This window comes from Panthera leo, chromosome B2 (genome assembly GCF_018350215.1).
Source record: "Panthera leo isolate Ple1 chromosome B2, P.leo_Ple1_pat1.1, whole genome shotgun sequence".
Lineage (NCBI taxonomy): Eukaryota > Metazoa > Chordata > Mammalia > Carnivora > Felidae > Panthera > Panthera leo.
The window spans coordinates 49,148,737-49,174,032 of NC_056683.1; the positions used below are offsets into that span (position 1 = coordinate 49,148,737).

The 25,296-nt window shown below is 39.5% G+C and overlaps 1 protein-coding gene across 1 annotated transcript in view; it reads right to left on the minus strand.

Moving 5' to 3' along the window:
* Nucleotides 1-25,296, minus strand: part of PKHD1 (PKHD1 ciliary IPT domain containing fibrocystin/polyductin) — a 474,729-nt gene that overhangs the window by 231,050 nt on the left and 218,383 nt on the right. The window contains exons 46-49 of the mRNA XM_042939031.1: nt 24,171-24,306; nt 21,405-21,651; nt 7,041-7,218; nt 5,398-5,593 (exon numbers count right to left, since the gene is read on the minus strand). Of these exons, the coding sequence (XP_042794965.1) occupies nt 5,398-5,593; nt 7,041-7,218; nt 21,405-21,651; nt 24,171-24,306 (757 nt within the window). The remainder of the gene's footprint in view (nt 1-5,397; nt 5,594-7,040; nt 7,219-21,404; nt 21,652-24,170; nt 24,307-25,296) is intronic.

The following is a 25,296-nucleotide window of genomic DNA, read 5'->3' on the forward strand; positions in this document are numbered from 1 at the left end:
ACAGCTCAGCGCCTGGAACCTGCTTCAGATTCTGGCTCCCTCTTTCTCTGCCCCTCTCCCCACTTGTGTTCACTGTCTCTCACTCAAAAATAAATAAATAGACATTAAAAAATGCCCCCACAACAGTAGTATACTAGAAAAAGCACCAAACTAGAGTCAAAAAGGCTGACTTTGAATACTGGTTGTACTACCCATTCCCTACATGAACTAGGGCTAGCCACCAGCATCCCTAAGAATTAGCTCCTTAATCTGAGTGATTCCTAGAAAAAGTATTTGATTCTGACTTCTGAGTTTTCCTTCCTTGCTTTTTTCTTTCCTTTTCTCCTTTTTTTCCTTCCTTTTCCTTTTGGAAAGAAGTTTCTTGCAACGGACAGGCAAAGTCTCTTTTCATATCGCCAGCTCCTGTTCCATTCTCTATATTTTTGCCATAAAGGTTAGTGCAGGTCCCCAAAGTCAATCGTCTATATTACTGGCAAAAATCCTTGGGGATCTTTGGGGAATGAGTTTTCTATAAGAATGTAAATTAATTTATTAACTAGAATGCTATGGATTGCCTTAGAGGGCCTCAGCATGGGAATGGCGGCAGAGTTTCAAAGGATTATGATTCTGCTCTGCTTATAAAAGCCTCCCAAAATGCTCGGGGGAGCAAGTTGAGTCCTCTCTCCTCCACAGATGCTAACAGAATTCCTTCCCAAGGAGTTGTTGGGGGTCTTCTGGACCAGCTGAACAACAGAAGGATGTAGGCAGCAGCCTGCCCTAATCCCCGAGCCCTGACCTCTTTGAGAAGACAGAAACCCAGGAGGTACCCATGATCTCCTGGCCACAACCTCAGGAAGACAGACACTCCTTATTTTCAGGATCTCCCAGTTAACAGCATCTTTTCTGAGCCTTCTGTGTGATGTGACTTGACTTCTTCAGGACAACTGGAGCACACAATAAGATCCATCTGTCTTTCTATCTACAGCCCTCTTGCCCTGGAACACAGGCCCGGCTTCTTGCCAAACAGCCTGCCTTTATCTTGGCGAGGGGGCCGTTTGGAGACAGGCACTGGCCAGCCTGGCTAGACATGTCTTTTTTTCCATCAGATCAGAAGAAGGTGGTAGGCAGGAGCCTCTGCGCCTCGCAGGCGCTGGCTCAGCTGCCGCCTCACACAATATCCAGCCCGGCTGCATCTCTGCTGCGAGAGCGGGGCTGTGTGAACCCGGGAGGGCAACTGTGAATGGCTCAGCATCTGACATGAATTTATCACCGGCTGCTGGGTGGGTGGAGGAGAAAGCAAGGGTAAGAGGCTGTGGGCGTTTAATGCACCCTGCCACAACCCAACAGTTTGCCCTAAAGAGCCTTCTCGTGATATAAAAGGACAGGGTCAAAAGTAAGTTGACCCCTGACAGAATGTACAATTATTAGGAGAGGACTGTGCACGAGCAGCTGCTGGAACCCCACTGGCTCCGCATCGGGCTTCCAAGAGTCAGAATATGAATAATCAACTCAAGATGGTTTCCTCCACCCCTCTCAACCCCCATCACCTCCCCCCAGCCTTCTCCTCCCTTTTGGGGCAAGTCCTATTATATTCCTACAGGAAGAAGCATAGCCCTCCCTAGCAGCTGCAATAATTGTGTTCCTATTGTGATGAAGGCCTCCTCCCAGCCACCCCCCTACAAGTGGCCATTGTGAGTGGAGAGTCAGTGATTATACGCTCCGCCTGATGCTTTGGGGGGACCCAGCTGCCTGAGTGCTGACACACGAGTGTGCGGAAGGCCAGGGCGGGGCGGGGTGGGGGGCTGATAGAGGTGGAGGCAAGTGGTCGGGGAATCCCGCGTCTGTGAGACGGGACCCTGACACACCAGACCTTTTTCATAAGTCAAGCCCAGAACAAATGAGGCTTTATCAGGCCCCAGTGATGAGCAGTCTCATCTCCCTTTGAAGTGGAGCTGAGCATGGGGTCTAGCAGCCTTTCCTCCTTTGGACCAAGCAAACATCCTTCTTTTGATATGCTACATGCTCATTATCTCTGCCCCATTTAATGATTTTTGATTGAAGGGTGGCGGCTGGGATGCCGAGAAGATCGTTAGAGAGGCTCCATCCAGCCAAGCCTGCAAGAAAGGCTCTCCTTGTGCCTGAGCCTAAATTTGGAATTTCTTAACAGTGTGCGCTTGTTCTTAGAGGCAGATAAGGGCTGAGCGTGAAATTCTTAATTAAGCAATAAATAGAGAGTGGGGTGTCAGCAGATGTAGCCAGTAGCCATGGCAACGGGAATCACATGGGCAAGAGAGCTGAGACTAGATGTAGGCCTCAGGCCTGGGCCTGACTGACAGCTGAAGAATCCTACAAAGCTTGTAAACCAGATTAATTAGCTGACTAATTATTTCATAGCGTTAATGTAACTAAAAAATAAAAATAGTTAACCATGAACTGAAACATCCCTGGAAAAACAGCAGGGAAAGAGGCAATGGGGAACTGGCTCTGGAAGGCAGAGACGGGAGCTGCTAGTTCATCAGATCGCGTAAACAGAAAAAATGGGCTTGCTGGATTGGACTCTGACTCTGAAAATATAAAAGAACGCTTATCCTGCAGTCTTCCCCATTCCCAAGCATGTCATAGAAGTTACAGTTTGGAACCATTTGTCGCCATTTCTCACATCAAACGTTGCTCCTCATGGTCCTAACACAAACTATAGAACACGAGTATTTTGCTATGGTCTGTTCCACAAGTGGCTTATTAGGCAACATTCTCAGGGGCTTTAGAAAGGCCACCTTAACCAATCTTCTTAAAAGATATGTTTAAATGAGCTAGGTTATCTTATTCTATGGGTAACAATTGCTTAAGTGGTATTAAATTTCGAACACGAAAACAATGTATCATATATGTCATGTTATCATGAATCTCAGTTATCTTATCAAATCTAGTCAAGGAAAATGGAATGAGACCGTTTCAGAAAGGTCATGACATGTACGCTAAGTTCAAGGTATGTGGCATTGCTAATCTTCTAGGAAAAAAAGAAAAAAATCTAGAGAAATAATCTACTGAGAAAATGTGTAGTAAAGTAACAGGGTATACTAATCACACTTGAAGATATCTGGGTGTTTTGTACCACAATTCCAAGAGATAAGTAGATATTCTTAACCTCGTCGTATACTTGAAGCCACTGAGACATGGAGTATTTATAATTGCGCGCCCCAGGTGAAATAGCCAGCCACTGATTAAAACCCCAAACCGTAAGCTCTGGCCATGAGCTTTCGAAAGAACCTACATCCCATAAAGACACATTTGCTAAAGAAAGACAAAACTTGCCTTCACAGAGAAGAGCAATACTCTCAACATGTATTATGTGTGCAGGACTTTTTGTTTTTTTGGCACTGGGGATCAATGAGAAGTTTTCTCCCACAACCCTGCCTAGCACTCCCCACCCTATTTGGTCAGTGATCAATGATTATTTAGTAGGCAGCACACTCTAGTGGGGAGAGCTATAGCCAGGAGCTAGAATGCCTGGGTTCTGATTTTTTTCTTTTCTCAACTGAGTCTAAGATGAGTCAGGTATCTTCACAATCACACACAAAGCAGCCAAATGGAGGAAACAGAGGTAATTGTGATTTTTTTTTAACTTCCTATCCTGAGGGATGTGTGGTAAGGTTGCAAACAAACAATACAAAAGATGGTCCGCTTAGAAGTGGTCAACAAATTAATGAAACACAGCCAGCTGTCAGTGAAGCAGCACTCTGAACGCAAAGCTAGCCAGGAATAGGAGCATGGTCTCTCCATCCCCCACCGCTGGCAGGAAATTCAATGGACCTGAAAGAGGTCAAGCAGTTTCACTATGATAAAATGAAACTTCTGTATAAACCACCCTCCCCATATCATTTTTTTTAATATCAGGAATATGTCCACATAAACTGTGAGGTCTTGACTTATGCTCTCCTCTTAGACGAAATATATTTTATGTAAATTATCCCAGTCACATGGTCCAAAAAAACAACTAGGACCCAGACCTATAAAGTCACGTGGTCCAAAAAAAACAATTAAACGGAAGTGACAAACTAATCGGCAAAGAGCCAGAACACTATTGCTCGGGGTCTTGGTGAGGTACCAGCAGCAACTACCTCACTGCCATCATGGCCTTATTAGCTTTCCAGCAAGAATGCAAACTTCACGGAAAGGATATCCAAAATCATAACCAAACCCACCCACTCCAACACAGCTGCACAGGACACCACCACCGAGGAGCAGCACAAGACTCAGTTCCCCCTGAATCCTCACATCCTCACTGGACCGCCCAGAAATGAGAACAGAAGTAGCCCTAGCCACCTACCCACCCATTCACTCAGAGGATACAGGTGGCACAAATGACCACAGAAACCACTGCATAGAGCACTGGGGATCCTCCTAAGGACCTACAGTCTCCATGTTTATTAATCAACCAACTAACCCTCTGTGATTTCCTGTCCCTTTTCCAACTCCTATCATTTAAAGGTGGAGATCCTAGGTTATTCTGATACAAAGAATTTTTTTAATAAAGGCTATCTACCTAATAAAAATGTTTTAAACTGAAAAATGCATCTACATCATATATATGCTCATATATGCACACAGCTGTACATCTATATATAAATATACATACTTACACAGATGTGCACTTAAACCATATATGTGAATAAACAGCTTAATAGCACAACTTGCCATTAATTCAATAAATAAGGATAGCAAAGGAGAAGAAGATCTGTAGTTGCATGACTTGATTTTCTTTATGCCACAAGTATTCCTTTACCACATTTGGTTTATGTGGCCATTTAAAGTTTGCAGTTCATGAACAAAATCTGACCAATAGACAAGACAGACTCTTCACAAGCATGCTAAGAAATAGAAAAAACAATTTGAAATTAAAATTCTCTTCTAGAATATATATCAAGTGAACCTTGTCATAGTTAAAGTTTATGTCACGTATTTGCTCTTACTTAATGGCTGCATTCAGCTTTAGTGGTAAAACAGTCTCAGGGATCTCTGTCCATCCTGAGTTTTTATAGTTTATGGTTGATCAAATCAGAAATAAAATTTGAATGGTACAATTCAGTGCAAATAAAATATACAACAATCCATTCGGCAAAGACTTACAAATACCAGAGAATTAACCATATTCCCCTCTCTGGTGCTATTAAAATTTAATAGTCCCTGAGCTCAAGTGTAGATCAGACTCTGTGGATATATGGCTAGGCACAAGGAGAAGGGACATGGAACTCAGGACAACTGCCCAAGCTGTCAGATTTCAGAGTCCAATCATTTCACAGCAACACATGGCTCTCCCCTCCAGTTCCTCATAACTTCATACCACAAACGTTTAGAATTGGAGAGTGAATGGTGGTTTCCCACTGTGTGCCCTCAAAATTCTCATCCAGTTATACTTACCCAGATAGGTGAGTTGCCTCAACTGGGTATTGAAGAACCAGTCACAACCTTGGTCCTGACCAGGTGATGGCAGAGATGGAAGGGACTGCCCTACCCGACTCCCACACCTTATGAGGATGTCAGGGTAAGGCCACGAGACTGTGTGCACGAGCAGGAGGTAATTCCCAGGCGCAAAGTTGCCAAACGTTGCTGAGTACTTTAAGTGAGAGAACAATACAATAATTCTCATTTAATAAGGAAGGCTTTCCCCAGAAAATAGATACAAAGAAAGCAAGTAGAGTAGGTTAGAAACACAGCAGTTCACACCCAGACTACTCTTCTTGCAGAAAATAGGCTTATTTAAATCCACTCCATAATAAATTCATAACCAGAGCTACAGAATCTTAGAACATGAGGATGGAAAGACTCTACAAGTTTCTCTTGTTTAACAACCTCAACAGAGAAGAAAAACAAGACAAGTGAATTGACTTGTCCCAGGTCAAACTGCCGTGAGATACATAGCCAGATCTAGAATTCTTTTCCACTTTTTCCCATCACCTAAAGAGGCAGGCAATGATAGTAGGGCCATCCATTTATAATAGTAATAAGCTAGCACTGTTGGAGCATTTGCTACATGCTCAAGTTCTATTCATACCAAGACATCCAATCTTTCAACAACTCTGTGTGTTACTATTACTGCCCCATTTTACAGATGAGGACACTGAGGCAGACAGAGGTTCAGTAACTTGCCCCACACCACAAAGCAGGGGAGTACTGCACCAGGATAGACACAAGGGTATTCACCTCCAGAGTCATCATTCTGCTGCCTTCAACTCATGAAAATTCTCCAAGATGTTCTCCTGGGAACCTCAAGGGAAGGAAATAGCTGTCCTTTCTGAGAAGGTAGGGGAAGGGTGGGAAGGGTGGGAAGGGTTGCTAGAGAAAGGATCAAAGGAGATTCTGCCTTAAACTATGTCCCAAGTCAGACCTGATCTCATGACCCTAAGAAGAATGTATATGAGGAGACAGGAAGAAAAAAATGCATTAAAAGGAAGAAGATGAGCATAAAGAAATCCATTGGATTATCTTTTTTTTCATAAAAATGCACCCACTTTCCACATGGCTATTCCTATCTTGGATGCCCCTAACCATTTGACTCTTTCAACCAACCCCAATGAAGGTCCAGACCTTCATGTGCAAGTTAATCTTTGACCACAAGGTGGCAGTATGCAATGTAAAAATGTTTTGTTAAGACATTTTCTCGGGCTACAAACACTTCTCCCTGAAGAAAATTGGTTCTCCAGGAGTAAATTGGTTCTTCTCCCTGGAGAAGATTGGTTCTTAATCCCTAATATTATAATAATATAATTCTATAGGAGGCTTAGTAGATGTTTTTCATTGTATTAATAAAGTTAAAATTTCAGGTATAACCATTCTGTTATTCAAAGTAAGATTCAAACAGATTCAGAAATTTTCAAGTTTAAAAAATAAAATAAACAATAACCACCATATCTTATATTCAGATTACATTCACTAGGCCAAAATGCTGTGGTGGTTTTAGTTATCAGTACCAGAAGATGTTAATACCTGCAAACTGCTATTTCACAGAAAAAAAAGAATCCCTGGGAAATGGTCCATACCAGTAAATGAATTCCTGGGGTTACCTGCAGAGATCTGTTGATCCAAGGGTTCTCAAACTGCACTGAGTAAGTCTCTTGATCCAAGAGCAGAGCCATCCAGCCATAAGGGTTAGACAATGTGTCACGTACATAATTGACTATGGTTGTCTTATTTCTGCTGTCAGTCATGATTAAATCATAAGGAACATCTGGAGCATTAGCTCTAGGGTAATTTAAAAAGAAAAAAATGAGTTGTGAGTTATTTGTCCATTCTGGATCTAATCCACTCCTCTCCCATCAGTGGTAATTCATCTTCTATTCTTCCCATGTGTGTCTTGAGCTATCTTGTCTGTGTATCCATGGAACTTTTAGTAAGCACTCTGTGGGTCAAAATAGCCCAGTGGGAAGACATCACTGGATCATTAGTGCATTCCACTGGTCTAGTGGGTTGAAGGTAGTAATACTCAGATATGAGGCCACTAATAAATGCCATCTTAATGACTTCATATAGCCAAGAATATATAATAGTATTTTTATAAAGAATTGTCCCTGGGCTGATTTTTGCCCTAGACCAATTTTATCAGCATCAGAAAACATATCATATAGTTATTAAATATTTTTATTGGGGCAATAACTCAGACCCAGAACTTAACGTGCCTAGACTCTCAGAAGCCCACCTCCAACCACCTGGTAAAAATGGCTTCAGTAGCCTTCCAATCACCTTCCCCAGAAAGAAGAGATGACCTGGCTCCTCTCCTGTGTGCTTGCACAATTCCCAGTGCTTACTCCCACCTAGTGCTGGATTTTTTTGTTTATTAACATAGACTGTGAGATCTTGAAGTTAGAGATATTTTCTCCTTTTTAGTATCCTCTACCCTGGCACAGGGCCTACACCTACGGGCACTCAAATGATGTTTATTACATGAAAGAAGAGTGAATGGATGAACTCTCTCCAAAACAGCTGGTGCCAACTTCCTAATTTATATAAAGCATTTCTAGAAGTGCATTTTAGCAAATGAGGAAATTGAGGCAGAGTACAGCAAAATTATTATGAATGTCACAAGGTAGAACTAGAAATTTATTAATTTCTACAAATTATACAGAAAGTGATTTTTAAGACTTCACTAGAACATAAAAAGATTTAGCCACATGCTAAGACCCTAAAAGAAAGTCAAAGTGGACAGAAAATAAGAGGCAAAAGTAAAAAAAAAAAAAAAAAAAAAAATCAATACACATTATGACTGTCCTTCCCCCTTCGGTTTGATTTCCATGAGAATGTTCAACTGTGGCATTTTGCTGCAGGCAGATAATTAAATTCTCAAACTAGAGGGAAATGAGACAAAGGAGGATGTTGGGTTTTCAAAGTAAGGTGTGGCCTGCGCATATCCAAAGCCGATTTACAATCCAGTGCATTTTATAGAAAGAAAACTGTTTTTAGTGTTAAATGCTTGGGTACTATGGTCAAATGGGTATAAATTGGGAATCTATATTTGCATACACTAGATAGATGAATTTGGGCAAATTACTGACCCTCTTTAGGATTTAATTTGCTTTTTCTAAAATGGAGGCAACAACAGTATGTATCTTTGATATATATCTACTGTGAAACTTAGAGATAATATATGTATTCAGTCATCACCACTAAGCCCAGTAATAACTACTCACAGCTCATTTATTTTTTTTTTAATTTTTTTTAAGTTTATTTATTTTTGAGACAGAGAGAGACAGAGCATGAACGGGGGAGGGTCAGAGAGAGAGGGAGACACAGAATCGGAAGCAGGCTCCAGGCTCTGAGCCATCAGCCCAGAGCCCGACACGGGGCTCGAACTCACAGACCGCGAGATCATGACCTGAGCCGAAGTCGGACGCTCAACCGACTGAGCCACCCAGGCACCCCTACTCACAGCTCATTTAAAAAAGAACCTCATATGTGCCAGATTTGCCATTCTGTACTATTTATTTTAATGTTTAGCAATGTACCCACGGTATTTGGTCATTTAAAAACACACTCAAAACTTTTCATGGTACAGATCCTTGGCCCAGGAAATGCAGTATTTTATACATACTTCTTGTAAGAATAAATGTGTTTCTTTCATTCATTAATTAATAAAATGAAAGGAATTTAAAAATGCTCAGAAATTTGAGGGAGAAAGAAAACTACTCTTTCCCCAGATTTCCCTATGCAGCATTAACTGAACCTTTAGAAGTTTTGGAGGGGGATTTTCTGTCCTTGGGCTTGGGATATTTAGCATTTTTCATATGTATACGAGGATTCAGACTGGAACTAAAGAACAATCCTAAACTCGTATTTTTAGAATGGACATAAAGGTCATCTATCCTAACTTCCAATCCATTGCAAAAATTCCCTCCAAATTTCTGCCTGTCCCTTCTGCTAGTTATGAGATATTCATATCCTCCCATAGAAGATCATTACATTTATGGAGTTTATTTTTACATTTTAATCTTTAGGCAATCTTTAGAAAGCTAACTTTTCTTCCTTGTATTTTCTAGCCATTTGTCCTCAGTCGTCATGACTCTCTATGCCTCCAACTAAAACCGTGCATCCCAGAGTCCCAGGAGATGATCCAGCACAATGTGGTCCAACCAATGCATTTTAAAAAGTCTTATGAGAAATAAATGTAAAACAAATATGTTAAGAGGAGATAAAGTTGGAACCAAGAAATACCAAAGAGGTAGAGAGGTTGGCTGCAGCAGGTATAGTGATCAGTATGTAAAGTGGGATTCTTCACAGTCCACAGAATGATTCTGAGTATTTGAGATTCTGTAAGTATCATGGTTTCATGAGCAAACCCTGCATCTGGCTTTATGCTGGTAGCATAGAGCCTGCCTTGGATTCTCTGTCTCCCTCTCCCTCTGCCACTCCCTCATTCACTCTGTCTCCGTCTCTCTCAAAATAAATAAATAAACTTTTTTAATCTATCAATTGGGGGGGTGGTGCCAGGGTGGCTCAGTCGGTTGAGCGTCCAACTTTGGCTCAGGTCATGATCTCACTGCTCTTGAGTTCAAATCCTGTGCTAACAGCTGGGAGCCTGGAGCCTGCTTCAGATTGTGTCTCCATCTCTCTGCACCTCCCCTGCTCTCTCTTTCTCAAATTTAAAATTTAAAAAAACATTAAAAATTCTAAAAATTAAAAGAAAAATCAATGGGGTAGATATTTCCACAAATGCTTCTTAATTTCAGTGATGTGGCCCCAAGAATCTTCCTGATAATTTTGACTAGAATTAATTCTCAACTTTCTAACAGTATCACATTTATTAATCAACATTTAGGGTACAATTTCTCCTGGTTCTATTGTTTGTAACTCCAATTATTGAAGGAGTCATTTTTTAGACCATACTCTCCATTTTCCAAAAGCTCTTATAAACATGACCTCCTCCTCAAATATTGTAAACCCACTACACACTAACATTAATTCAGTTATGTTTGTCTCTGGGACAGTTGTACCTTCCTTCTGATGCCCTTGCCCTTCTAAGCAGCATCCAATAATCTTATGCTAACTGTCTGATCAACCAGAGGCCCATCATAGCACATTGTGATACTAAATTATCCTTTCCTCTTCCTTCTTCATGCATTGCCCCGACTCTCCCATGCCATCCCATCCATCTCAACTAAAGTTTACGTGGGATGCAGTTTTACAGGTACTCATGGGCAGCACCATCTTCGTGTAATTCAATCCATGTAGAGAAGGAGGTTATCAAATATACCTTTATTCAACTGGTAGTGGAAATGGTGCATTCCAAAAACAAATTTAAAATGTCAAACACCCATCTCCCCATAGGCAAGATGCCTTGTGTTGACCATCACTGGGGGCCAAAACTCCAAAGTCAAATCAGCTCCTATCCTTCTAGGCCAAATGCCAGAAGTGACAATGGTGGGCTCTTCTGAAAAGCACCAAAAGAACATCAAGACTCGAAGAACACCATGAAGAGAATTTACCAACCATAATGACTACAATTTTCACTTGCCCTAAATAGCCACCAATTTCCCTGTGCCCTAAATAGCCACCAATCTCCCTCTCTTTACTGTTAATGAAGCAAAGGAGCACAAAAGTATTTCTAATTTGGAGGAGCCAAGGGAGTCTGCATGGGCCATTAGCAGCAGAGAGCTTCATTACTAGGGGAAGAAGTCTCTCCCTGAACTTCTCATGGCTTTATGTGCAAGAAATCAGGAGGCAACCAGTCCATTTTAAATGTTAACCCTTACCTCTGCATCAGCAACAGCTCTGGGTATAATCAAAAAGACAAAAGAACCACAAACCATTCCTTTTCTTTTCCTGCTCTAAGGGGTGCCTTAAGTTTTATTCTTTTTTTTTTTTTTTTTTTTTAATAACGAAGCTTGTTTTTAACTAAGGGATATTTTCCTTTAGAAATATAGCACTATCGCTTGATAAAACTTCCCAGCCTAAGTACCAATTTAAAATACTAGTCGCATAAACAGTTTTGTAATTTAGTGCCCATATACTGTGTAGAACTGTTGAATGTATACTGCCCACAAAGGATTTGTTAGGCAATCAACAATACCAATGAGAACAAATATTAACTCCCTGGTTTGTGTTTACCATTAGCTTACTTTTCCTGAGGGTCCATATCTCTGTATTAAGACAAACACTGCATTGAGCTCTAAATGCTCTCAATTCAGAACAATTGTGAAATAAACCCCTTGTAATTACACATCTCCTAAGCCAGACACATCCTAATAACTAGCCTCAAATGGTGCTGCATCTCTTGAATATCCACGCTTACTGCTGTCACTCTCATCTTTTACTGCACAAAGAGTACAAAATCGAAATTTTGAGCGCAGCTAACATTTTTTTGTGTGTGACAAAGCCCTGCTTGAGCACCCTTTAAAATACATTGAGCTCATAACAAGTCTTTGTCAGAAATCCATCATCCTACCTCTAAGCTGGCACCATCCAGTGATATTTTATATGTATCAATAATTTTTATATACCCTTATTAAGAAACACCTAAAAATATTTCTCATTCTGAGTAAGACACCTAAAAAGAGGAAGAAAGCCACAACATTAAGTCTTTACCCCAAACTTTTAATAATCCTCGAATTCACAGGGGTGCCTGGGTGGCTGTCAGTTAAGCTTCTGACTTTGGCTCAGGTCATTATCTCCTGGTTTGTGAGTTCGAGTCCCGCGACGAGATCTGTGCTAACAGCTCAGAGACTGGAGCCTGCTTCAGATTATGTGTCTCCTACTCTCTCTACCCCTCCCATGCTCATGCTCTCTCAATAATAAATAAACATTAAAAATTTAAAGAAAAAATAATCCTCATATTCACATACAAAATAGAACTGGTAAGCAGAGAGGAAGCCATATGATTTAATAATCCTTGTCTTTCTGATGGGTGTACCCCAACATCACTCCATCATGACTTTGTGGGTCTCTATTTCTGTTTGTCTTTTTTCAGAGTTGGCTGAAGTAATAATAATGTAATTTAGAGAAGCCCTGGAATCAACCTAGCATCTCCTCAAAGGTAGTGTCTATAGTTTTTACAGCACACTTAGGACAATACTTCTCATTATATCTTAATCTATGAAGAGAAGAAATAGATGCCAACTATCCTACCTAAAATAATCCTTCATACACTTCTCTTGATCTGTTGAATTCAGTCAGAATGACTACCTCAGAACATGTGAATATCACCATCGGAGTTATGCCCCCAGGGAGTAAACAACCATTTGTCAGGGATATTTAAAAACAATGTTACTATATATCAGGTAGGGAGTTAGACTAAGAAACTTGTCTTCCTGGGGGGCCTGGTTGTCACAGTCGCTTAAGCAGTTAAGTACCTGATTTTGGCTCAGGTCATGATCTCATGGTTCATGAGTTCTAGCCCCACATCATGGGGCTCTGTGCTGATAGCTCCTAGCCCACTTCTGATTCTCTTTCTCTCTTACTACTCCTCCTTTGCTCACGTGCATATGTGCACACATGCTCTCTCATAAACCAATCAATAAACAAACAAACAAATTTATCTTCCCTTTTCTAAACACACACACATACCAGGGGCTGTGGTGGAACTGACCAATGCTTACTCATGAACTTTGCCAGGCACTCAACCCACGGCTGTGTTCAGTGACAGCATACCTACCATCAGTAGGAATGAATAGGTCATAGGAGAGTATTTTCACCATGAAATTGGGCAAATGCTACAAATCAGGGCTTTTTATTCTAGAGAGCTAGTTGTTAAACACTTACCAGCACACTACTGTGCCCCTTTATTATTCATGAAATTTAATAACCATGTAGTATTGTTGATGATATTTCTCAGTCTGAGGTCTGTTATGAGTTTTAGATCTTTTTCTATTTTATTTCTGTAACCTCTGCTGATAAGAAAGGATAATACTTCTTGGAATTTTCCTGTCTCACTTTTTTTTTCTTTTGAGGACTGAAAAGATACCATTAGCAATGCTGTGCCTTTATCCCTAGGAAACAGAGTTAGGCGATTATTAAAGGAAAAGCTAGGCCAAAATTTCCATTTGAACTCTTCTTTACTTTTGCATTCACAGAGGCAGGGGGTGCCTTATACTTTGAACACTGACACATTAACAGCAGTTACATAGGTAAAAACTGAACGCAAGCACTACAGGAGAGGATATTAAGCAAGATCTAAGAATCAAGGTGATCAACAAGAACTTTAACCTTTTCTTTTCCAGAAGTAGGAAGAAAGAAAAAGAAGGTATTGGGGCACAATGAATCAAAGAATGTCCTCAATGACTCCAAATTCTATGATTAGCTGGAAGGTTTTGCTGGATCAGTAGAGCATCACATAACTGTTGGAAAGTATTCCTTATTTTTGAAGAATTGGATTAAGTTACATTTGAGCTTACTTAATTCCCTTGCCAGGCATTTGTTGCTCAGAAACATAAAATCGATAGTATTTTATTCAGTTAGCAGTATATTTATATGTTGTTTTGTAAATTACAGCTGTAAAATAGACATAAAATATGTCTTTTTACAGATGACATTTATTAAGTACTCACTATATGCCAGGCAATGACCTTGTGAGATAAATACCATTATGTCCATTTTATTGATGTGAGAACTGAAGTAAAGAAAGTAATTTCTCCAGAAAAATACTTCTTAGGAAGTGGGGGGCAGTTATGACTTGTACCCACAAATAACTCTTACTTCTCTATTCTTTAGTCTTTTAAAAATAATTTCAAATACATGCTTGTGTCCCAACTATTTTATGTACATCTTATAAATTTAGAGGGACTGGTTGGCCAACCTGCAATGTCTTACAAACTCTTTTAATTTGTCCCACACTCAATAGAGTGAATGATTAGAGAGAGATCATGGTTTGATTTATTGATATTTGAATAAGTCCATGACAAATGAAATACCTGTAGAGTGCTCTAGACAACAACGATGATGACGACTACTACTACTAATAGTAATAATAATTCCCAGATTGTAATTGTGAGGGTTGAGTTCCTATTCTCCCCATTACAACAATGCATCTAAAACACCAGGGAAAGAAAACAGCTGCAACTGCAGGCAAACTACTAATTCAGTAGGGGTGGGTAGGGGTAGAGAAAAGAAGGAATCAGCTGTTGAAATGCATCATCTGGCCAACTGAAAGCTTCAGGAAAGCAAAAGCCTAGAAGACATTATAAAAGAACATTCTTAAATATTACATTTTCCTAGGAGTTTAGAAATAAAGACAGGATAGTATTTTAAACTTGGGTCTCCAAAACAAAAGTTGAGTGCCATGAACTCCTCGTAAACATGTCCTAACAGAGAAATGGACAGTAAGGACATTAGAGGAAAATTTGGGGAAGTCAATAATTTTTTTGACTTACATTCATTTATTAAATACTAATTTTAGGGGCGCCTGGGTGGCTCAGTTGGTTAAGCGTCCGACTTCAGCTCAGGTCACGATCTCACAGTCCGTGAGTTCGAGCCCTGTATCAGGCTCTGGGCTGATGGCTCAGAGCCTGGAGCCTGCTTCCGATTCTGTGTCTCCCTCTCTCTCTGCCCCTCCCCCGTTCATGCTCTGTCTCTCTCTGTCCCAAAAATAAATAAACATTAAAAAAAATTTTTTTAAAAAATACTAATTTTATTGAGTCACTATGTGTTCAGCACGATACTGGGCACTGTAATTTGAACAAAGAAACAGCTAAGCCCTATCCCTGCCCTGCTTACCATCTACAAGAGATGGACAATTTATAGAGCTATACAGGACCTTTGAGTATCGGGCAGAGCAAATATAGATAGCCAACACACAGCAGGGATACCAAAACCTGTTCAGGAAACTCAGGGAAGCTTACTCAAGAAAATAACCTTCATGCTGAGTTCACAGAAACTGAACCTTATGAACTGAAAGGCACAGAGAAGTTGAGCGTGGCTGAGGCATGGGATGTATGGAAGGGATGGCAAAGCACTGAGCGATGATGCTACAACCATAAACAGGGAGCAAGTCATGAAGGACCTGTGAGACAGTAACACTGTGGGATTGTCTTTGAGAGGCACTGGAAGCTCTTAAAAAGTTCTAAGCAAAGGAATGAATGGATGGCAAGACCAGATCTGCATTTACAAAGTTCAAGGATGAGGTCACAGCAAGACAGCAAGCTAACAGGCTGTTGTCATCCAATAGGTGAGAGAAATAGAGTGGGAAACTTGGGATGGAGAGAAGTACAAAGACTGAAGAGGGATTTTTTATTTTAAGAGATAAAATGGACAGGACTTGGCAGGTGATATATGTGAAAAATGAGGTAAAAGATGAGTCAAGGATGACTCCACGCTTCTGGTTTAGATGACTGAAGCATTTGCCTGAACACCCAGGAAGCCTCAACATCCAGAGAGGAACAATCTATGGATAAAGAACAAAAATTCAGTTCTAACAAGTCAAATTTGAGATGGCTAGTATATACTCTAGTGGAAACATTAAAGCATTTTTGCTCAATAGAAATATAATAGAAGCCATGAACACAAGGCACAAGTATAATCTTAAATTTATAGAAGCCACATTAAAAAAGTAAAATGAGGGCACCTGGGTGGCTCAGTCAGTTGAGCATCTGATTTTGGCTCACTTCATGATTTCACAGTTCGTGAGTTCGAGCCCCACCTCGGGCTTCACGCTGTTAGTGTGGAGCCTGCTTGGGATTCTCTCTCTGTCCCTCTTTCTCTGGCCCTTCCCCACTTGTACTCTCTCTCTAAAAATAAATAAATAAACTTAAAAAAATATTTTAAAGTAAAATGAAACAGGTGAAATTAATTTTAATATATTTAACCTACTCTATCCAAAATACTATTTCAACATAATAAAAATAAACAAGTTATTGAGATCTCTGGTTTTTTTCTCTGACATCTTAGAAATATGGGTTATACTTTACTCTTACAGTACATCTCAATTGGACTAGCCACATTTTAAGTGCTTCGTAGCTATTTGTGGCTAGTGGCTACAACATTGGACACTGCAGAACATCAGGGCAATTGGATAAATGGGTCTGGAATTCAGTAGAGCAGTATAGACTAGAGGAAAAAAGTCTGGAAGCATCACTCTATGTTTAACTGAAATGGTAAAGTAACCCAGATCACCTTGGAAAAGTATAACTTGAGAAGAAGGGAAAGTGCCGCACAGAACCTAACAAACATTAACATTTATTTTTTTAAGTAATCTCTATACCAACATGGGACTTGAACTCACAACTCTGGGATCTAGAGTTGCCGGCTCTACCGACTGAGCCAGCCAGGTGCCCCAATGTTAGCATTTAAGAGACAGGGAGGAGAGCTTATATCAAGGAGATGTGGAAGGAGCACACAACAAACTCTTGGTAATATTATCTTTGTTCCATGTAATTATCCCTATTCTGAAGAAAACATCTATCTAAATGTAGGGGAAGCAATACATCCAAGAACGACATGAGGCACATCATCATGATGGGACCTCTGGAGAAAAACAGTTGCTGACCTATTTTTCTGAAATGAGGTCCTGACTCACACAATGGGGCTAACACCATCCCTGTTTTCTCAGGAAAGATGGGGTTGATAGCATGAGTCTTGAAGTAATAGAAGCTGGGAAAAGAACACTACCCAGAAGATCTGTGGCTCCTATAGAAAGCATGTTTTTACAACTGGTGAGAGAGAGAAGCAGCAGTCATGTGAATGAAGCACATTGTCATTTTAACAAGACATAAACTAGACTCTGCCTTGGAGAGGGTGGGAATTTCTTCTTCCCCTGATTATAAAGTATTATTACCAACTTCAAATATATGCATATATCTCTGTCAACTCAACTGTTATGGTTCAAGTCAGAGGAAACGATAAAAAAGGAAGTGCCACAAACATGAGTACACATCAGACCTAAATAAGGTAGTGAGAAACAGAAACAGAAATACAAGGTCTCCAATGTCAAACAAAAAACTTACAGTGGAATTGGACCATGGAGGGGGCCTTTCCAGGAAGAAATCACACTCCAGCCACTTAGCTGTTAGCAAAGGGGAATGGATGCCTTGTTTATGCAACTCCAAGAGGCCTCACGCCCTGCCCTTGAGGGGGGGACCTCTTGCAGGGGGAGGGAGGTAAGAGCTGAGAGTGAAGACAGCAGGGGGCTTGTGCCATATCAGATCTCCATCAACATACAACCCCAAAAGATCAAGACTGTGAGAGCTTTGTAAATCAACTCTTAGGGTGCTTGCTCCAGGGCAAATAGCACAACAAATTAATCCTTTCTCCATGAAATGCAGCAAAGTTTGTATCCACGCTGAATTCAAATTGCTCATTAGCTCTGACATGTTCCTAATGAGGTTATAAAGCTCTGGGACAGAGATCAAGTCACTAAGTACAAATAGCTAGAGATAGAATCATAGGAAAATAAAGTTAGAAGGACCTTAGAGCAGTGCTCCTAAAACTTTAATAAAAATCACCTAGTGATTCTGATTCAGGATGTGTGTGGTGGGACCTGAGGTGGCTCATGTCTAAGGAGCTCCCAGGTGATGCTGATGCACTTTGACTAGCAAAGCACAAGAGATCATTGAATTCAGTCTCCTTATCCTAGAGATAAGGAAACTAGCTCCAAGAGACTTATAATTGGGAGTGTTCTGAGACTTCCCTGAGACTATTTTGGGGTAGTTGGGCATTTGCCTATAGACCTGTCGTGCACCTGAAAAATTTTAAGTAGAAGTGTAGGGAGTAGGGTAGCCAATCATCCTGGATTCCTCAAGGCCGAGACATGAGATTTTCTATTTTACAACCAGAACTCCAGATAAACCAAGACAAGTCGTTCATCCTAGTAAGACTCTTTTGAATCTACTCATAATACTATATCAGGATTATTACCATTTTTACCTTGTCAGTCCCTGAGTGCTGGGATCATAACCTACTGTTAAGGTAACCACCTAAGCATCCTGTCCTGAATATTTCCAAGAATAAATGCTTAGCCAAGATTATATCTGCAGAGCCTGTTAACATCACATCACTAAGTACCTTTCTTTTTCAATTTTTAAAGTTTTTTTTTATTTGAAAAGAGTTGGCACGCGATGTTACATTAGTTTCAGATATATAACATAGTGATTCAACTCTGTAAATTATGTCCACCACAAGTGTAGCTACCATCTGCCACCATACAAGGCTATTAAAATACCATTGACTATGTTCCCTGTACTATACCTTTTATTCCCATGACTTATTCATTCCACAACTGGAAGCCTGTATTTCCTACTCCCCTGCTTAGCACTTTTCCAAGAGACAGTCTCCAGTAGTTCTCAAAGTAAGGCATAAAAAAGGAATATCAAAAACACAGTCAAATAAATACACAAACACATCATGCTCTTTTTAACTACACAAATCTATTAATTTTCCCATTTGAAAAGAAAGGCATATAAAAAATACATCACTAACTTTTATAAATCTCATTCATTAAAAACATCTTTGGCAAAATCACTAAACTAACAATAATACTCAGGATGCATCCTTGAGAATGAAAACAGGAAGTATGCACTGCACAAACGAAATGATTAGAAATGAAAATATATCTCTCCACATTGCTATTGTGCTCACTAGAATTAGACCCATTAACATCTGATAGACTAATAAACAGTCGAGAAGGCAAAAGCGGAGAATTTTAAGACTATTCAATGTTAGCACTGTACTGCTAAGGTTTCCAAAAGAGAATGTCAGGGAACTAATTCCATATGCAATCAAAATGCAGACTTAGTGCCGTCCTGATGGCATTCACTTACTGTGGAGTTTACCTGTTTAAATAAGATGCCAACATGGTCTGCCTGAATCACTTGACTTAATATTCATGCACTTAGGACACTTAAAACAATGGAAGGAAAGAAGTGTGGCTAAATATATGCAATGCATTTGAAATAGGTAAAAGATAGAACCCTAGACACTCAGCAATCATTACCTGGAAATTAAAGAGGGCAGAAGCAATCCTATTATGCATTATAAACAGCCTAGCTGCTGACTTAATGGTACTTTGACTAGCATAGCCAAGCAGTCCTTGCTCCAATATTAATAGGAAATGTATTGTACGAATCCAATAGTTCATGAAATTAACAAGGAAAATGAACTGGAGTGGAGCAACTTTGCAAATAATAGTAAGGCATCATCAATTGCTTCCCCAGAGCATACTGAACACTTAAAAAGAGCTTGGGGAGACATGTATATAAATGAGAATGGACATTGTAAGAATTTTTTAATAATATTTCTAATTTAAATATCTTTCTTTGACAAAGCAGGAAATAAAATCCAATGGAAAAAAAGACAGTCTCTTCAGCAAATCATGCTCGGAAAACTGGACAATGACATGCAGAAGAATGACCCTGGACCAGTTTCTTACACCATACACAAAAATAAACTCAAAATGAATGAAAGACCTAAATGTAAGACAGGAAGCAATGAAAATCCTAGAGGAGAAAACAGGAAACAACCTCTTTGATCTTGGCCACAGCAACTTCTCGACATGTCTCCAGAGGCAAAGGAAACAAAAGCAAAAATGAACTATAGGGACCTCATCCAGATAAAAACTTTTACACTGTGAAGGAAACAATCAGCAAAACTAAAAGGCAACCAACGGGATGGGAGAAGATGGTTGCAAATGACAAATCAGATAAAGGGTTAGTATCCAAAATCTATAAAGAACTTATCAAACTCAACACCCAAGAAACAAATAATCCAGTGAAGAAATGGGCAAAAGACATGAATAGACAATTTTCCAAAGACATCCAGATGGCCAACAGACACATGAAAAAAATGCTCAGCATCACTCATCATCAGGGAAATACAAATCAAAACCACAATGAGATACCACCTTACACCTGCCAAAATGGCTAAAATTAACAACTCAGACAACAAGAGATGTTGGCAAGAATGCAGAGAAAGAGGAACATTTTTGCACTATTGGTAGGAATACAAACTGGTGCAGCCATTCTGGAAAATGGTATGGAGGTTCAACAAAAACTTAAAAATAGAACTACCCTATGACCCAGCAATTGCACTACTAGGTATTTATCCAAAGGATACAAAATGCTGATTCAAAGGGGTACATGCACCCTAATGTTTACAGCAGCACTATTGACAATAGCCAAAGTATGGAAAGAGCACAAATGTCCATTGACTGATGAATGGATAAAGATGTGGTAGATATATATACAATGGGATATTACTCAGCAATCAAAAAGAATGAAATGTTGCCATTTGCAACAAGGTGGATAGAACTAGAGTGTATTATGCTAAGCTAAATAAGTCAGAGAGACAAATATGATTTCACTCATATGTGGAATTTAAGTTACAAAACAGATGAACATAAGGGAAGTGAAGCAAAAATCATATAAAAACACAGAAAAACCATAAGAGATTCATATACACAGAGAACAAACTGAGGGTTGCTGGCAAGGTGTTGGGTATGGGAAAGGGCTAAAGGTATGAGGGGCATTAAGAAGGACACTTGCTGGGATGAGCACTGGGTGTTATATGTAAGTGATGAATCACTAAAATTCTATTCCTAAAGTCTTTATTATACTACATGTTAACTAACTTGGATTTAAATTAAAAAATATACATTTTTCAAAAAATAAAAAAATAAAATAAAATACCACTACAAAGTTAAAAAATTACTTTTCAAATTCTCTGTTGGTTCCAAGTCTTTTTAAGAAGATGCCATTAGCTCAAAATGTCAATAAGAGGTCATGGGCTAAGTGATCTGGTCCACTAATATTGAAAGTTAGCTGTCATTTGAATAAGCCTCAAACTACCATAAACTTATGATTTGACAGCTGTCAAGCGTATTCCCATATCATTTTTATCTAACTAAATATTTTTAATAGGATATAGAAAACAATATCCCTTCAATAAACAGCCCCAACCCCAACAGCCTGAATGATATGCTCACTGGCAAGCTGATCAGTATGGTTAATTCAACTTACAAACCAATAGACATACGATGAAAGTGAACATCTTCCCCACAGACACTGCCATGAACAATCTGACTGAAGCTTGCGTTGACCAAACAAGAAGCTGGAAGGGTTTCCATAGAAGCAAGAATATGACTTCTATTTCTCCCAGACAGAGACCCATCCACATCTTCCAAAATTGCTGAATAAGGAAATGGAAATGCTACTAAATTTGGAGAGTTTATAAATTTCAACTGGTCGGTCTTCACAGGAAATCCACCTATAAATTGGAAGACAGAAAGGCTGTTACACGCGGCACAAAAGACTGTTGTAAGAAATGGCAGCTGAATTCACTAGGATGTTTTAGCACTTTAAACTGCATATTTATAGAGTTATGATTCACTTATTTATTCAAGAAAAATCCACTGAGTGTTTACCATATTCCAGGCTTTGTGGTATGAGCTAGAGACACAGACAGGAACAAGATCAGTATTGGCAATGCCTTCACGCAGCCTGTATCCTGGGGCAGTGATTCTCAACCAGGATTTGCCCTCCAGGGGACACTTGGCACTATTAATAATCATTTTTGGCTGTCACAGGTGGGTAGATGGCAGTGCTACTGGCATGTGGTGGGTGGAGAGGCAAGGACACTGCTAAATATCCTCACTGCACAGGACAGTCCCCACAACAAAAAATTATCCCGCCTAAAATACCAATAGTGCCAAGGATGAGAAACTGGTACAGTGGGAAATAGAGACGCAGATGACTAATTTACTAGTTACTGACTGTAAAGGTGCTGTGGTTCAGTCTTTAATCTTTCTCCTCTAGTTCTTCTAGGGAGTCTACCCCTATCTCTTATGAACCTCATATTGTAAACATACCCTCAACATTCAATCAATCATGTGGGTAAATATTAATAGTAGCACCTTTTTAAGTATTAGTGGCAGGGCGACACTTGTTGCAGTGTTTCCCTCACCCTGCCTCCATGTGATTCATCAGTAGTGCTGCTGATCCAGCTGACTGGCTTTCTAATTCCCATACCCCTTTCATTAAAATGTAAAAACTCAGCACACGAGTCTCAGTACATTTGCTACTATATTTTTGTGTTACGTACATCAGAAATACACAAAAAGGAAAAGAAAAAAGAAAAAGATACAAATAGTTAGTGGCCCAGATGTTTTCAGTCTGCATCCCAGTAGAATCCATGCAGTGAGTTAAGTCATGCATTCAAGACTCAATGATTCTGGGGTGCCTGGGTGGCTGAGTCAGTTAAACGTCTGATTCTTGATTTTAGCTCAGGTCATGATCTCATGGTTCATGAGATAAAGCCCCACATTGGGCTCTGGGCTGACAGTTCACAGACTGCTTGGGATTCTCTGTCTCCCTCTCTCTCTGCCTCTCCCCCACTTGTTTTCTCTCAACACTAAATAAACATTAAAAAAAAAAAGACTCCATGATTCTACCTCTTGCAATTTCTATAGTTCATCCAATACCACAACCACCCACAGGTCTACAATTCAGTCCTATTGGAGTTTAAATTTTTATATATGCTGTTCCTAATTTCTAGAAAGTTTTCTCTGCCTATCTCTCCCTTGTAAATTGTATTCATCTTTCAAAACTCTGCTCAAGAGCAACTTTATGATATCTTGCCTGATCCCTTTCTTGCTCCCTTCACTGACATTGTTTAGTCCTCTAGAACTGTACTCATCACACTTAACTACAGTGACCTGCTTAACATTTATTTTTGTACCTAGATCAAGAGCTCCTGGAAGAGAAGAATTATGTATTTTTCATCTTCATACACCCCAGTTCCTCAGACAGAACTGGAATGCACAGTTTTTAAGCAAATGAAAGAGATGGCTTAGCCCAGATCATCCAGTGAGCAGACATTCGAGGTCATAAGTAGTGTGTTTTTCTTTAGTGTCCCGTGAATGATATGAAACAGTAAAGCTATTAAAGAACTGAGGGATTTTAATTTGAAGTGAATGCCATAAGGCATTTTTTATTCCTATTATTATTTCTATAATCTTAAACTCAGATGCCACCCAAATAAAAACAGTCTTTGACTCTGCCTATACAGAAAAAAAAGTAAAGTGGAGACTTGCTGATTATTCATTTAATTAAAAAAACAAACAATTATCTAAATTGGTGATTCAAACCACAAGAGCATATTTACTTGAATTACTTGGTTTGGCTGTTTACAATGATCAAATCAACTAGATTGCTCTAGACTTCTTTTCACCTTGGCCCATGAGTCCTCCAAGGTATTTCTCACTACCTCAGAGATGTGGTTTACAAGTAAACAAGAATTCCTATGGTTCTCTTTAGGTATACACCAAGCCTTGGGCAGTTGAAAACATAAAGTACTCCATTCTGGCTCTTTGGGGAAAGGCTGCATGTGTGTTAGTTTATGTTCATATATCTATCCACCCAACTCCATTTATATTCAATCAATGAACTGACTTTGAGGCACCAAGCTTCTGGGTATGAATGACAAACCTCTGAGCATGAGGTCATGGTCCCTGCCTTTATGAAGCTCTGAGTCCAACAGAGACAGGGCACCGTAATGACGAAGTACAACAGATGTCATCATAGGGAAAGAATGGAGAGCTAGAAGAGTCATAGTGGGAGTACCTGACCACCACTGAGATTTCCTTTAGGAGATCAGAGAAGCAGTTTCTACTGATGCAATCTTATAATTGAAAGAAATGATGAGTCACAAAGGTTTTGCCACTATTTATCATATTACTTGAACGTTGGCCTTCTTTCCTGTCTGTCTTATGTCTTAAAACAACTTACCTTGTCCTTGGGAACAGCCAGAACAGGTCCTGATGGACACACAGTCAGTGAGATCAAAATTAACAAAGGTTGTGTTAGATATTATCAGTTCCCATCTCTTGGGAGTTTTGATCCCAGCTGACATACACTGGCTTTCCTGTGATTTGGAAAGAAGAAAAAAAAAGACGGGAAGTAGACACATGAAATACAATTTGTAATATGTTAATAAAAACAAGAGAATAAAAAGACAAGCTATAGAGAGGAAAAAAAATATTTGCAAATCGTGATATGACAAAGGATCACAGTAGAACACACTATCCACATATTAGAATGATTAAAGAAAATATAGTGATGATACCCAGTGCTGATAACTTCCACATGGCCATAAAAACTATGGAATATGGGTTTGCATTTTCTTATCAAGTTAAATATACTCTTATCACATGACCTAGCAATTCAACCCCTAGGTATTTATTTACTTTTAAGAAATGAAAATTTACATTCACACAAAAACCTTACAAAAATGATTATAATAGTTCCACTTGTAATCACCAAATCTGGGAACAACTCAAATTTCCTCATACAAATGAATGGATAAACACATTGTGGTACATCCATATAGTGGAATACTACCCGGCAATAATAAGGAATAAAATCCTGCTTCTTGCAACAAGTTAGGTAAATCCTGAAGGCATTTGGGAGTGAAAGAAGCCAGTCTCAAAGGTCACATACTATCTGATTCCATTTCAAAAGACAAAACTATAGTGACAGACAATAGATTAGAGATTCCCAGGGGTTAGACTTGAGAGTAAGATGTGGCCACAAAGATGAAGCCTGAGACAGTAAGTTGGGTTGAACCAACTGTTCTGTATCTGGATTATGGTGGTGGTGGTAGTGTTTACCCAAATGTATACAGATGTTTAAAATCATAGAATGGGACATCAAAAAAATAGTTTTACTGTATATTAATTTAAAAATTAAAATTAGAAAATCTAAAAAAAAAACCTGCTTCTACTATTCTCCACAAAATCTCTTCAACAAACTCTGTCTAATTAAGTTGTTAGTGTTTCACTGTTCAACACTTGAAAATAATTGTATGCTGAGGATTACCAGACATTTGTCGAGGGTCTCCACCATGAAAGACAGT